The 15,075-nt window shown below is 43.5% G+C and overlaps 1 protein-coding gene across 8 annotated transcripts in view; it reads right to left on the reverse strand.

The window, feature by feature from the left end:
- Positions 1-1,348: 1,348 nt before the first annotated feature.
- Dclk1 (doublecortin like kinase 1) overlaps positions 1,349-15,075 on the reverse strand; it is a 278,427-nt gene continuing 264,700 nt past the window's right edge. For all 8 annotated transcript variants that reach the window (XM_057756934.1, XM_057756936.1, XM_057756933.1 and 5 more), the window contains one exon: positions 1,349-6,837. In XM_057756934.1, the coding sequence (XP_057612917.1) occupies positions 6,780-6,837 (58 nt within the window). In that variant the 3' untranslated portion in view covers positions 1,349-6,779. The remainder of the gene's footprint in view (positions 6,838-15,075) is intronic.

A 15,075-nucleotide genomic window follows, 5' to 3' on the forward strand; every position in this document is an offset into this window, starting at 1 on the left:
AAATGGCGTCTTTGTCAAGTGTATTTTCTTGTGTTCCAAATCTTCTGACCCAAAGCAAAAAATAAAACAGGCCATGCTTTTGTTTTTGTTCTCTTTTTTTTCCCGTTTCCCTAAGCGTAAATGAAGTGTCACCCATAGTTCTGGCACTCACTCAAGAGCCCTTGAATGAATGATCTCAAGGGCAGCCAAGCTGCCTTGGACATCTGTCACAGTGCTGATGGCCAGCATGAATCTGGCTGCTCCAGCTGGCAGGGTGTGGCCCCGCGTCTTGTCTGAGGGCCCCTCTTCCAGGTGACTGGACCAGGCTCAGGCTACCTCTTCAGACAGAGGAAGAAAGCCTGCGAAAATTCCACGCTGCTGCTATACCTGTTTCTCACCGTCCATTTCCCGCTGTTTCCATAACTGCTTGCTCTGTATGGAACACGGTCCTCCTTTCCAGACCCCCAGTCCATGTGGCCTGTAGTCAGGGAAGGTTATTCCTTCCCAGTTACCCTAGCATCTTCAACACCAGAGTTGTGACCAAGACTTTCCTCCTATGTTTCAAATGACAGATTTTTGGCAAGGCCACCAGTCTCCTTAAACCAGATAATGGTCCTTAGGAAGCCAGAGGAGTCAAAAAAAAAAAAAAAAAGGCCTAATGACTCTCTACTGAGAGCCAAGGGGAAGACAGGTGCTTCAACAGCCCATGGATGGCAGGGAAGGTGACTGCTAATTTTACAAGAGCTTGGAGATATTCATAAAATATCATAAAAGTGATTTTCATAAAAAATACATTTATAAAAGTCATACCAGGGGACCTGGAGTCACTCTTTCTGGCTGACTTTTCAATCTGGCCCTGAAATCACAATAGGAAAGAACTTTCTCCCATTATCCAGGCTCTGTCGTGTTGTCTTAGGCCCATATTGTACACGGAGTACTTAACAGAACCGGGCAACAAAATGGCAGCTAACTCCAGGTTAGCTATTAAAATACCAGTCTCCTCTGGTGAGCTTGTGCATGGAGATGGAAGGATAAAACGAGACTGGACAGTATTTGCTTTCTCTGTGTTTGTCCGGGTCCCTGGCCCAGCCAGGAAGGTAATATATGAAAAGGGACATTTTTGGAATAGTTGTTTTTGAATTATGCTCATGAAATACATACCGTGCTGTGGAGGACATGTGGGAAAGCTACATTCTGACTGCATGACTAATTTTTAAAGCCTTGTATGAGAATACCCTGCCCCCCAACCCTGCACACAGCTGGGTTATTCCTCCCTGGACGGGATGTGTCAATTCTGAATTGAACCGAAATGAAATTTTACTCCATGATGGCAACATAAACTGAAGAGCTGGCCCAGCAGCGAAGGGCATTGTGTACACCAAGAGATATTACTTTATTAGTTTAAGAACGTGTTTTACATAAAAACAGGCAACATCAAAAGAGCTCATTTGGTAAATGAACATAATATATCACAGATGATCTCATTCCACATTCACCTACAATTTATGAGCTTAAACTGAAGGACTGGGGGGAAATTGGGTCTCATTCCACCTTTAACCATGGGTACAAATCGTTTGAAAGTTATTTCATTGGAATTCCCAAACCAGACACTAACCTACGCCATCGGATCCATGCAGCAAGTGACGAAATCAGAATCGCAAAGGAAATGCTGAATTCTTTTTTTTCTCCAAATCGAAACCTTTCAGGGAACTTGTTAAATGTGCCAAGTCCCCAGTCCACTTCTTCAGTATGCAGAAGCAAAATACTATTTAATTTCACGCACAACTAATCCTTTAATAATTTTCTTTCAGTCAGAATGAAAAAGGCTAATATTAATTTCCTAATACTTTTTTTTTTTTAAGTTGTCAAGGATGTGACTCTAACCTTGGACCAGTTTCAATCTCTTTTTATTTATTCTTTGAACACACCAAGGAGTTAGTGTCCAGGGCAAGTGAGAAGTTGCACCTGAAAACCAATCAAGGTCTCTTCCTGACTACAGCTGATTGACTTGGAACAAACTTGTTAGGATGTTTAACACCGCTTAAAATCCTACTCTTAATACCAACAGTTCTGAAGGCTTAAGCACTAATTACTTTAAATTAATAAAGTATGTCACAGTCAAAAATATACAACTATACATTGAAGTAACATTAAGGGTCTCAGTTTAATTGACCAAAAAAAAAAAAAAAACTGTTGAGGAAATGTGCAGGTACAGTTGAGAGAGATCGCCTTTTCTTGATGGGAATCAGGGAATCCGGATCCCTCATTTGTCTCCATGGGCAAACCGCATGACCATAACACCTGCCAGTTAGATGCTCATTTCCCGAAAAATGACCACAGAGGCCTCCTGTCAGAGCCAGCAACAATAGCAAACAAACCAAAAGGCCTCCGCAGAGGCATGCTAAACCTCTACCTTAGATTTCCTGTTTCCCACTGGTTTATGACCCTTAATGCTACTGGCTGGCGGGCTGCATATTTGAGATGATTAAAAAAGAAGAGAGAGCCCAGAGCCCCTCCCCCGTCTGTATGTAATTACATAGGAGCCAAAGCTTCCATCTGATATCCCAGGGTTCCAGTTCTTAACTCTTCCATGTGTAAGCACCGTAGAGCCCAATTGGGAAGTACTTCTGCAGCCACCAAATGTTTCATATGTCCTCAAATTTCCATGATTTATTTGCCCTTAAACACGAGAGTAGGAAGTGGTATTTTATGCTGGCTTCGAATCTGAGTTGACAAAAGTGTTAATTGTGGGGGCACTTTCACTTTTAGCTGCTACTCTCCCCACAGACAAGGGTGGCTTCGTGAAATCTCATGACTAAATTAGGAAATCCAGATTTCCAATGAAGAGTGTGTCTAACCCTCCACGCAGCATTCAAACCAAAGCTCTGTTAGGTCAGAGAGGTATTTTGTTTTTTTGTTGCTTTTTGTTTTTGTTTTTTCAAATTACCAATGGAAGTGGCAGGCAGCTCATGAAAAAAGTGGACCTTCAAGTTGATCAACTTCAAGTTCTTAAAAAATAAATCTTTGACAAAAAAAAAGGAAAAAAGGAAAGAAAAACTTTTTTTTTTTTAGAAAAAAAGAAAAATCAGGCAGTAATTTTAAAAGACTTACAAATAATAGAAAATATCTTATAATATATGCTAGCTGATCAGTTTTTTAAAAAGCATGTCCAAATAAGTAATTATGTTACAACTACCATCTTGGGTCTTGGGGCGCCCCAAAACTCTGGAATCACAACGCGGGCAACGTACCAGATGTTGAGTTTTCCTCCAGAGCTGAGAAGAAGTTGAGAGGCCTGAGATGTGCCCCCCACTCTTTAGGACAAGCCCCGAATAGCAGACTTGAGCCTGAGGCACATTTTTATGGTCAAATTAAAAACCTTGCTGAATAGGAGTTTATCTTGGAAATGCTGACAGGGCTTTACCCAGAGAAGGGCCAGCGGCAACACAATAATGTGAAGAAAGCTCTCCCTCAGCACAACTGCACTTCAGCACAGGGGATAGAGTTGTCTAACGGATGCCTTTGGCCAGCAAACAACCGTGATTTAACACACTCGCGTCCTGGTAATTCGGGAGCCCTCTGACCCTCTGAACCAATTTTTCTTTCTTTCTTTCTTTGTTTTTTTCCAACTGAAATATGCCTCAAAGGGCAAAGGATTGCAATTTTAGCCCTTCATTCACCGTTCTACTGTGCTTTTTCAACAGTATCTGACAGACCTGTTAACCGCCACTCATAAGAGAGCTAAGCAGGTTGTAGGAAATCTCAGTGAACGCAAGACATCAAATGTGTTCTGTTGTTCCCCACTCCCTCCTCCACTCTTGTGAATATGTATGCACCACGTGTGCATCAGATGAGGGCATGGCCGGAACATTTCCAGGGACCGAAGGTCTTAACTTTTCCTTCTAATGGTTCAGAACAAATCACACGTTTATTGATCATGATGAAGAAAGCGGCTTCTGCTACAATGCGAAGGGGTAAATGTATTCATTAATATGAAAGGGTCTCATCCACAGAATTGACTTACAGGAAGCAAGGAGAGAAGGGTTGTTCAACTACTCTATTCTCAAATGGAAAGATTCCTTTAAATACCACAGGGCTGGTCCAGTTAGTAAAGGAAGGACAATTCCCATCACCAGACTACCACCATAAGAGTTATATTCAATACTCAAAAATATGGAAACATTCATGATGGTTAAGTGGATAATTACAGAGATACACAGCCATCATGGCACATAGTTGTTCTATGATACACAAAATGAAAAATAGGGTCGATTTGGTTATAGAAATTCAAAGAACACCACCACTTAATTATTTCAAACTGGAACTATTCCGAGAATGTTGAGGGGGGAGAATTTAGTGTTTGCTAAAGCCAAAGCAATCTGGGCGCACAGAGTCATTCACGTGTGTCTGTCTGTTCGCCCTCTGAACTACACCTCTGATGTCTAAGATCTTGGTAGCTGAATGCTGGAAAGATCCGCCTGCTCAATCTTTCTACTTGATAGGTCAGATCCCACTGTTTATTCAGCGTAGATCACTGAAACTCTATAGGGGTGCGCTGCCATCTTCCTTCCGAATGGGCTCGGAAGTCTTCTGAACTGCCCTTCTGCAGCATGATGAGGAAGCCTCTCGAGTTCCCCGAAATGATGACAGACAAAAGCCAGAGCCCTCACTATGAACCTGTAGCACTGGATGCTATGGCCCTATGTTAATGACCAGGGGGAAAGCAGGAATTTAGAGAAGGTAGCAATCTGTTATTGCCCATAGGGTATTTTGTAGTCTCATACACGGAGTTGAGGCTCAGCTATGCCATTGCTTATCAATCTTAGGATAAAAGTGTTTTGCCTTTCTGTTCCAGAGAAAGTGGTGATTTCTGATCAGTTCTAGGTCCTTCGCCAATATGAACTCTGTCTACAAACCAGCACCCTTCCTGGTGGTCTGTGCTCTGTCTACTCCCAACATGCAATTTAAATAATATGCTGATTTATACGATTTTGTACTTTTACATGCTATCATTTCTGGGCTCTCTCTCTCAAAAAAAAAAAAAAAACTAAGTAGATGTTGATTTAAACGTGGAAGACCAGCAAATGTGGGATTCTGTCATGTAAAAGTCCATACATGCATAGAACATAAAGACTGTGTATGAATACAGTAGTTGAAGATCAGCGTGGAGTTCGAAAATAAAGACCTGACAATGAAAAGGTTGTTCTTAACTTTCAAGACACTAAAACACATTCAAATTAAGAATGAGAAAGTAAAGACCACTTGTAGTCATTCTGAAGTCAAAGCTGAGAAAACATTAGAGCGACATTTGCATTGGGTCCAGCCTCGCAGACACCCCTGAATCCTTTTGGATCAAGGACACAAAAAACCAGGAAGCAACAAGCCCATATTCTGAGATGCAATCAGCTCCCAAAGAAACTCAGGTCTAGGGAGACAGACTGAGTAGCAGGGGTGGAAAACGAATCCCAATCAGACCCTGGCCTGAAACCACGAAAGCAACACATCTCTCCTTGCTGAGTGGAGACCAAGCTACAGTAAAGAAAATCATGAGTGGGAGAGGCAGTTTCAGCCTCCTGTGTCTTCTGGGAGACTTGCAGGTGCCTAGAGTTACTCACGGAACTGGCTTATTTCTCTGAAACCCATTCTTAGACCCTTTTGGATTGTGTTCCCACTGTACTTTCTTTCTCGTCTGCCACTTTGCAAAGCACTGCCTCTTGCTCCCTCTCGCCCCAGATCTTTTGAGTTCTGTGTTGGTTTCACACTGGTGGCTACAGTCCCGTGTAAAAGCAGCTAAGAAGAAGAAAACACGGGACCTTGCGTTCTCTCGCTGGTTGGAATGCTAGCCCTGTAGAGCACCTGGTAATTTATTGCTCTTTTCACCAGTAATTCTAGATCTTTCCTGATTCTGAGCAGACAGACCCCAACTCACCAAGCACAAGCCAAGGCTAGGTGGTTCCCCGAGGGTCTGCCTGGCACTAGCAGCAGCTAATGGGGAAGCAGCATGTCAGGGGCGTCATCTGCACATCTTGGTATGGAGACAGGGAGACACCATCCATCACTTGGGTGAGGTGGCCACAAATCCAATCAAAGCAGAGAACTCGCTGCAGCTAACCAGCTTACTACTTAGGAAAGGAAACGGTTAGGAATGAGGAGTGCATCTACTGACATTATAAAACCTGTTGTGCTCCAAATCCACAGAGAAGGATCCGCGATGGATCATCCTCCCTGCTCTTCTTGTGTGTGGATATTTTAGGGTCCTAACAACGCCCTTTGGTCTGCAAGAAAACCCAGAAATGTGTGTGAATATACCCAAGGTTCTGGAAAATTACCCAGCAAGGATTCTAAAGAAAATTCTGTGCACTCAGAGGACTGACAGGTGCTGTTACCTATTGCAGATCCTAGCTCGACTGATGAAAACATTCATTGCTTCTATATTAAAAAAAAAAATCAAATTAGCCTTAACCCTTGAAGGACCCCTATTAGCAGCAAATTACCATCGTCACAAACACCACATGCCTTCTCATTCAGTAAAGGGAGCTTGCTACAAAGGTACCCAAAACATACTTTCTGTTCTGCCGGTCACGCATTGAGTGCTAGATAGATCAGATGAACCTGTTTTACAGAAGTTTGGGGGAGGGGGGAATCTCAGAGTCTTAAAAGGGTTAAGCTAGGGCTTGGAGTAAAAGGGTCTTATTAAAAGGGTGAATTAGGGGAGCGAACAGTCTCAGAGGAGCTGGGAGAGTAGTCTTCTGATTCCGAGTTGAGTTCTGGTGGAGCTGGCTGTGCCTTGTATCTGCTCCTCACATCCTGGTTGCGTCTTCGTCGGAAAACCTGCCTCTCCTTATCAAGAGCGGTGGTCTAGCAGGGGCATAAAATGAGAAAGAGGACAATTAGGCCAGGGGACATGACAGGAGAGACTCTAGATACTTTGCAGTTGGAAAGTATGCTGGTCAAGCCAACCTGCCAATCATAGCTCACTTATGTCAACAGTCGCCATTCTTGGGGAGCCGGTTAAGGGACCTGGTCATGAAGGTCGCAACTCATCCAGCGCTACCAGCTTCCTATCCATCACCCACTGGCTTCTAGAACCATCCCCACATTAAACAGATGCTTCAGTCCCTAGTGTATGACAGGTAAGGAAGCCTCTTGGGTCACACTGACCAACAGGCAGCTTAGGGCACAGGAATAATAAGGCTAAAGGGTGCTGAAGTCCTCAGAGGCGGAAACAGCCTCCCTGCTGTGTTAGCGATTTTCACTCTAAACAATCTTATTGTCTCTTGATGAGGGGGATGTGGCTAAACCTTGGGAGGGGCGGAGTGAATTTTAACGAAGCCAATGCCTCAAAGGGAACGTGGCTTGGAATGAAATTAAACTCCAGGACTACACTCTATGGATTTCACTTAACAAAGTCCATTTTCATTAAAGTGAAGGGTTTTTTTTTCGTTGTGTTTTTTGTCTTCTTTGAGTATTCCAACCTCTTGTCTCTATGACTGATTTTACCAAGGAAACCTCAGATGACCTCTGGGATGTGCTCCTTGACTGTGACCCCAGAAGTTATTACAGCGTTCGGATGGGGACACAGTATGACTTCATCTCATATTTAATGGGTGTGGAGACAGACTGGACCATGATAGCAAAACCTTAAGAGAAAGCAGAAGAGCAGACCCAAAGCCGGAAGAAAAATACTAAACAAGGGTCACAGTGGAAGGCCAAGGCGCCTTGTCTGAAAGTCCCTCTTTACAGGGCTGGAGCCTGGAGGCGGCTCTGTGAGTGAGGTCACTTTCCCTCTGTGAGGATATCTGCCGCCATGTTTCCCCCCCTGGAAATTTTACTGTTGGTTTCTTCAAAGAGCTGAGATAAATTTATAGCCAGCCTGGTTCTGAGAACCAAGTGAAAACCAAGCCCCTCATACGATTGCAGAATAGCATTAGAACAATCTTAGATCTAAAAGAAAGCAATCAAAGTTCCAAAATGAAGTAATAAAGAGCGAAATAGAGACAGCGTGTAGAACCGGGGCAGTAAATGGCTCACTTAGGCTGGCCGTTCCCACTTTAAAAGCGATCCACATGCCGAGGAATAGCATTAGGAGCCAACGAGGGCGATAAAGTTTAATAATTCACTTCTCGCTTCACAGAACAGTTAAAACCCGACCCAACGGCTGCTGTCGAAATGTCTGCCTTGATTCTGTCCCTCGCTGAATTTTTAAAGGACCTCGTCTGTGTAGTTTTGGGTCTCATACCCACCAACTTCATGAAAACTTCAGCCTCACCAACCTAAATTCCTAACTTTATTTAAAACACTGTAAAGTCACAACACATGGTATTTTGCTTTTCAAAGCAAACGGAGAAAGCTCTGTTTGTGTGGAGTTGGGTGTGTGTAGAAAACAGATGTCTATTTAGTCTGTCTGACACAAAAAGCATTCTGTAGTTAATCCAAGGGTAATATAAACTCGTCTCCTGGTCATAAAAAATATAGTTGTGTTTCTACCTTTCTGCAGATGAGTAACTCGCTGGCCCTGGACAGAATGCTGATGGGGGGAAACACGGGCAGTCGACAGGGAGGGACGCACCTGGAGTGTGCACTGCCCTGTGTGGCCCATTCTTTCAGTCCGGTCATTATGCAAGGAGCAGACATGGCCTCTTCTCACTCGGACAGAATCGCTGCAGATAAAACTGGACGACTGAAAACTTTGAGGCCGCCAAGGTCTGCAGAGGTGTGAGGCACCTTCTTTTTGCCTTTGTAACTTGATGCAAGATAAGGCTTTAAAATGAAGCCAGGGAAGCCAAAGCATGCCCCTGACACAAGCTGACTCAGAGAACTTCCCCTCCCCCCACTCAGTGCGGTTTGCCTAGCTAGCGCCTCTCCTGGCAGCAATCCAATAGCAGACTGAACTGAGATGGACTTGAACTGTGATTCTCCCTGTTGACTTCTTAGGGGGCCTTCAAACATTTAGGTCTTGATGTTCCTTAGATGTCTATGATTAGCTGTATGTTCAGCTGCTCTAAGTCACGCGCCCCTGAAATGGGACGCTGCCCCCGAAACACAGAATGCAGTTGGTACAGAAGCTGGTGGTGCTCTTGCCCAGCCTGTGCTCAGAGGGTCCCTCACTTTAACCTTCCTTGCTTCAGACTCTCTTGGGATGGTCATTATCATCTTCCTTCCTTGTTCATCTGCCTAGAGTAGCCTTTTACTGCTCTGTCTACTCAATGCCACGTGTCCCGCCTATCTCCTTAATTAGTGGGGTTTAAATGATCACCTAACTAGATAAACCTGTTTGCTTAGAAGCTCCCAAATTTCACGGCATTTCCTAGAAAGGCGATTGGTGATTGTGTGTTCTGGAGGAAGGGTCAGATGATAGTTTCTACTGAATTTCCAGAGGCTTCAGAGTGGAAGAGGCTCTCCAGAGAGCATGTCTGCCCAGTGTTCTGTCTTTATAAAACTGAGCTTGAGGTTCAATATGTGGAAGGATTCGCCCATGAACTACACTAAGAATATAACTCTTGCCTCTTGTGCAAGGCCCAAGCAAGCATTTACTCTGTAATCTATTGTAACAGGCTAAAACAGAAGTTTCCATGTGTGCGCCGCTCATTCCAGCTCTGTTCGCATATCAAGTCGCAGGGGAAGACCCTAGCCACAGATAGTATCCAAGATCAGATGCTGAAGGTACCCTCATGCTGATGGTCAGAAAAAATCTTGGGAAACATTAAGTCAGCATCCACCCAGTTCAACCCACTCTGAATCTGGGGGACTGTGACTTCCTAAGCCTTGTGCTCACCACAGTAATGAGGGTTTCCTGCCCATCTGGGTCACTATAATATTTATCAATGGCTGCAAACAAAGGCTACATAGACACGTTTCTTTCCATAAGCCTCTGTGCCCTGAGTCCCAGTAATTCTGTTTCTAGCTCTGGGGACTGTGGTTCATTTTAGGAGGTTTGTCCATCCCCATTCCCACACCGATGTGGTATGTAGTGCGTGTACTATGTGTCCTGCTTAGATCATGGCTGTTTTTCTTACCTATCTTAGAGATGCTATAAAGGGCCATGATCAAATCTTAGATGCCTTCTCTGAATTCTCCTCAGTTCACAGCACACAATAGATACATTCTGAACTTTGTGGGTATTGAATTATGAGAGATTCCAACAGAGGTCACCTACTTCCCTCTGGGGTACCCAATCTCCAGTACATCCTGTAAGTAGCTGACAGGTCAGTTTTCCCAAGGTCCACTCTATTTACAATTCCTCATGAAGTCTAAATCCTTGTCTCAGCCTTGCCAATGCACTGACAGGAAATTTTTCTGGTGTCAAGTTCCTGTTAGTACTCAGAACTATTTGTAGCATCAGTAGACCATTTTGTTCCTTTAGAAGACAGTGGCTTTGCTAGAACATCGTCCCTTTGCTCTGTTTACCTTAGTCAATCCTTAGTTTCTTTCCAGGCACCTTTCCTCCCCCATACTGACTTCAGTGAAGGTGACCCTACCATAGCTATGAGAGGGGAAGTGGTGGGCTTGCCACTAGAAACAAGCCTAAGCTAACAGGTTCAGGATAGACACCTACCCAGTCAACAGGACACCCTGAAACTCTCTCTGGAAATCTACCTTCATGATGAGTACCAATTTTCCAGATGACGGCTTCTCAAATAATGTCACATGATATTGGAGTCAGAAACAACTCAGCAAGACAAGTGTGAAGGACAGAAGGGAACTGGCTTTGAATGAGTGCTCGATCTACCTACCACCCAGGACAGGCCCACCCACAGACCTATCTGGTTATATACAATAATAAGTGCTGTTTGGGCGCCAACCAGTCTGGTCTGGGCTTTCTTCCTGGAATATCACATAAAAAGTCCACTAGCAAACGTTCTCAGATCTGCATCCTGGCTCAAACTGTGTCTCACCTGACTTCATCTTCTTTGCCAGTCCAATGCGTGTATTCTCCAACACCCAATCACAAGCCACCGACTGCAGCGTATCACTGCCTGAACTCCTCTGGCAAGAACCTTCTTGACCAATCCCTTTGCCTTTAACTGAACACTGACTTCTTATCACCGTTTTAGGGTAGATTTCTCAAATTTCATGTAAATTCCTCTACGCTACAACCAGAAACTTCCGGAATACTGATCTGTTTGTGGCACACTGACTGGGCATGTATCACACATTTCTTATGCAATCCAGAATTATTTTAGGTGATTATGCACTTTCTGAAAAATATTATAAAGTAGAACCCCCCTAGCAGCTCTATGAAATTATAAAGCAAGAAATTAAGTCAATACTTCAAAATATCTAAATCAAAATCTAAAGTTTCAAATATCAGCAAAATTCTTCCTATATCATAGAAAATTATTTTTTCCTTGCTTTTCATGCATTGGCCCCTTGCAGTATCTACTCACAGTTAGGGCTGTGCCATTCGTGATGTCTTTAGGATTTTAATTAATGCCCTTGAAATTAGCACAGCTCTCAAACATGTCCAGTTTACTCTTTACAACTGGATTTTGTAGCCCCCTTTTGCATTTCAGAACTGACAAATTCAGCAAGAAAACAGAACTACTTGTAGTGATGTATTCTCAAGAGAGATTGTCACGCAAATGTAACAAACTGGAAGCCCTCCTGGAAGCATTTGAAGCATGGTTTGTCCTCTGAAGTGCTGTGTCGTACATGTAGATGCCAGGCCATTTCTGCATGGCTGAGAGGCAGCGTTATTTACTTGTTTATTTATTTTATATTTTTTTATCAATCATGCAAGAGTCTCCGTGTCTCTTCCTGGCTGCCTATCTTTGCAAAATGAGTGTGGTCTTAAGGAACAGGCCGGGTGTCCCAATAACATATAAGACTTCCTGACAGATTTATTCTGCTCAGGGTTTGTGGTTTTGTTGGAACCAGCATGAATAGAATTGCTATTGAAATCCCACGAGTCTCCTCAGGGAACCTCCATTTCATTAAGAGCCCCTCAGAGCATCTCAAGACTGGAGTATCACATTTTGGTGTTAATGAGCACAGGCTAGACGTAGGCAAGGACACTTAGGGCTCCAGTGTGGATCGTCATAACCAAATAGGAGTTACTTCAAGTGCACGTGGGGCCCTGGTGCCCATGCTGTGTCCTGAGGAGCTTGGTTGAAAGACATATCATCGGGAAATGAAATGATATAGAGAAACAAACTGAAAAAGGTCCATCCTACATAGAGGAAACACCCACAAATACCCACCTAGAAGTGGTAGCTTTTGACTCTGACAAAGGCCCTGGCTGCAATATGCCAGTTACCACAGCAACTCGGGTAACTGCACATAGCATAGTTGAAAATCAAAAAGGAACTAATATCTATCCTGTTCCTGGGCCTACCGCAACACCAGGCTCACTGAAATAAAGGACACCTCTTGTCTAAAGAGGAGAATGATTTGGCCAGTGAATTATTCCACTGATGATGAGTAAGCCTGTGTTCCTCATTCTACTCGGGTATTGTAAATTCAGTTTCTGACATTAAATTTGAAAATGTGCTCAAGTGAACCTGAACTTTGTCTATCTGGTTGGTCCCTGTGCAGTATTAGAGGGGGAGATACTGCAATAGCAGGGGAGGCTGGGCAGAACTCAGGAATAAGAATTGTAGTTGAGCATTGCCTTTGTTGCTAGGAGGCATCCCATATCTCTGTAAACATCCCTCTTGTCTGGCAACTTTAGCTTAATCCTCTTGGAAGCACAGTAGGTAGAAGTTGGGAAAATTAGCTTTTGTCTTAGCTTAGCTAATGATGTAACCTTGGCCATGACTCCTTCCTAGACTGTCTTCTAGGTTCCTGTGCCTGCACTGAAGGTGTGTGTGGGGGTGGGGTGGGGGGTGTCTTCCAATGCCTGATCCTCAGGAAAACGTTCACCTATGAAATTCCACCAGAATGCTTAATATCCCCATCAATCTACTATAATGGGCTGTGTTTTCTCTTAGCAAATAATAGACCTCACAGTCTATGTATCAAAAATATTTCTCATGTGCAATACAGGCAGGATTCGCAAGGGATGTACTTCATTTCTGTGGTGTGGCAATGTTTTCTGTCATGGCAGTAATTATTGGATTTAAGAAACTACATTTTTCAAAGGCTCCAGTGTTGACGACTTTCCCTCTTTGGCTTTTCCTAATTTATTGCCAGCCATCACAACGAGTCTTCATTTCATTAATAAAAGAACATTATTGTGCATTTTGCCTTTTAGCCCATCCATTATTCATACTACCTAGGAGGCTGGGGCATTAATCTCAGGAAACCGCTCCTTGCTAACCCTCACTCTGTAGGGACTAAGTTATAATTTGCTGGCCATTAAAATTAAACTAACAAATCGATCCGGGTATCCCTCCTCATTTTATTGTGTTTATTGTCATGGTTATTACTGTTCTGTTTTGTTTGGCTGGGGTATCCTTGGAGGCCCTTGCCAGGAACTGCTAAGTACCTGGAGACAATGGCATAGATCTTCCCTAGAGTAAAAGTCACCATTAAAATGGCCAAAGGAGGCTTAGAAACCAAACAACCTTCTGTGTGGCTTCTTCAAGGTGACTCTCTGAAGCATTATTTCCCATTTTCCTGGGAAGGCCAGCTGGTTTCTGTGTCAGCTAACTTGATTGGACACAGGACTTTGAGACTAGGTGTTTAAAAGAATCTCAACTAGCCTGGTCCTACCTAATCTTCACAGCCTCTCATCCAAGGGTTTCAATGGTGGCCTTCGCAGGGCATTGAGCGTGGGCTTCCAGAGGCTTGAATTTACTTTCCTCATCTGCTCTGTAGCCTCTGGTTCCCTTATAGAAGAGAAACTGGGCTCCCATGTATATGCACCTCACCACGCTAGCAAGCTAAGGAGCTACCACAGATGGGGTTTGTCCTAAGCAAATCTGTAAAATTTAAAAACAAGCTAAGTCTCACATGTACATCGGGGCTAGATGGTTTTATTGTAAATACATTTCTAACTTAGCCAAAAGGTTTGCACATACTCCTGCATTGTTATAAATGAAAAGTCTCTAGAGTATCTTCGATGCGGTCTGGTTACCTCAACTCAACCTCTTCAAAAACTCATCCAACCCAAAAATTCCTTCTTTGGAGTTCAACTATTTATTCATTCATTTAGCAAAGATACCATTTTAAAAAGGTCCCAGCCCTAGTCTCATGAAATTTTCATTTTTTACTAGATGGTACTTTGAATCTAGAATGACCCTTCACCCTTAAATACAGGGCTAGGAGACTTTTTGCCACGGGCCAGATAGATAAGCATTTTGGGTTTCAGGTCCTTTGGGTCTCTGCAACCACAGACATGTCAATGAATGGATGCAGCTGTGTTCTAATAGAACCCCCCTCCTTTTTTTTTTTTTTTTAGAAAATCAAACAGAAAGAAGGCTAGATTCTCCATTTGCTGTAGCATGCTAACCCTGTCTCGGAGGACAGCCTTTTAAACTCACTCTTCACGATAACTCAGCTCTGCACACCTGAGTGAAGACAGCTGTTGCAAACGCCTGTTAAAACTCAGGTGCTTGCCGGAAGAATGTGTTGGAAAAGTTTAGGATTCCACCTCAACAAACATCAGTTATCACAGGAGACTGGCTCTGCTAGGCAGTGGCTTTCTCCAGGAAGTGAGGGAACCACAAGGCAAGACTTCCTGTATTTTTTAGGGGGACTGGGACAGGTGAGGGTACAAGAAAAATTGGTTCCAAACCTTAGGCTTTCTGTTGCCAAAACTCCCTTCTCTCAATGGCTGCCAGGTTTTAACCAAAGTTCAAGTCATCCTGGTCTTTAACGTGGTGTGTGCTTCTCATGTATTTGAGAATTCTTTGACTCCGCCTTGTAAACATGAGTATTCTTTTTTTGATAGGCTGTGTGCTGCTCCCTGGGAGAGAGGTTCTCCTGCCTTCCCACTTTTTCATGCCTGATTTCTGAGTCTCTTCAGGGAGTGTGACTAAGGCCCACTTGCAAAATGTGGCCGAAATGTATATGCAGAAAAAAACGTAGATGCTTACTTGTAAGTCAAAAAGCGATGTAAAAATAGATAGCAAGCAGTATGTAGTAGATATGGAATTATCCAGGACCCCAGGGAGAGGAAGAGACCCTCTTCAATTCACATCACACTTTCCTCTC

This window comes from Chionomys nivalis, chromosome 24 (genome assembly GCF_950005125.1).
Source record: "Chionomys nivalis chromosome 24, mChiNiv1.1, whole genome shotgun sequence".
Taxonomy (NCBI): Eukaryota; Metazoa; Chordata; class Mammalia; order Rodentia; family Cricetidae; genus Chionomys; species Chionomys nivalis.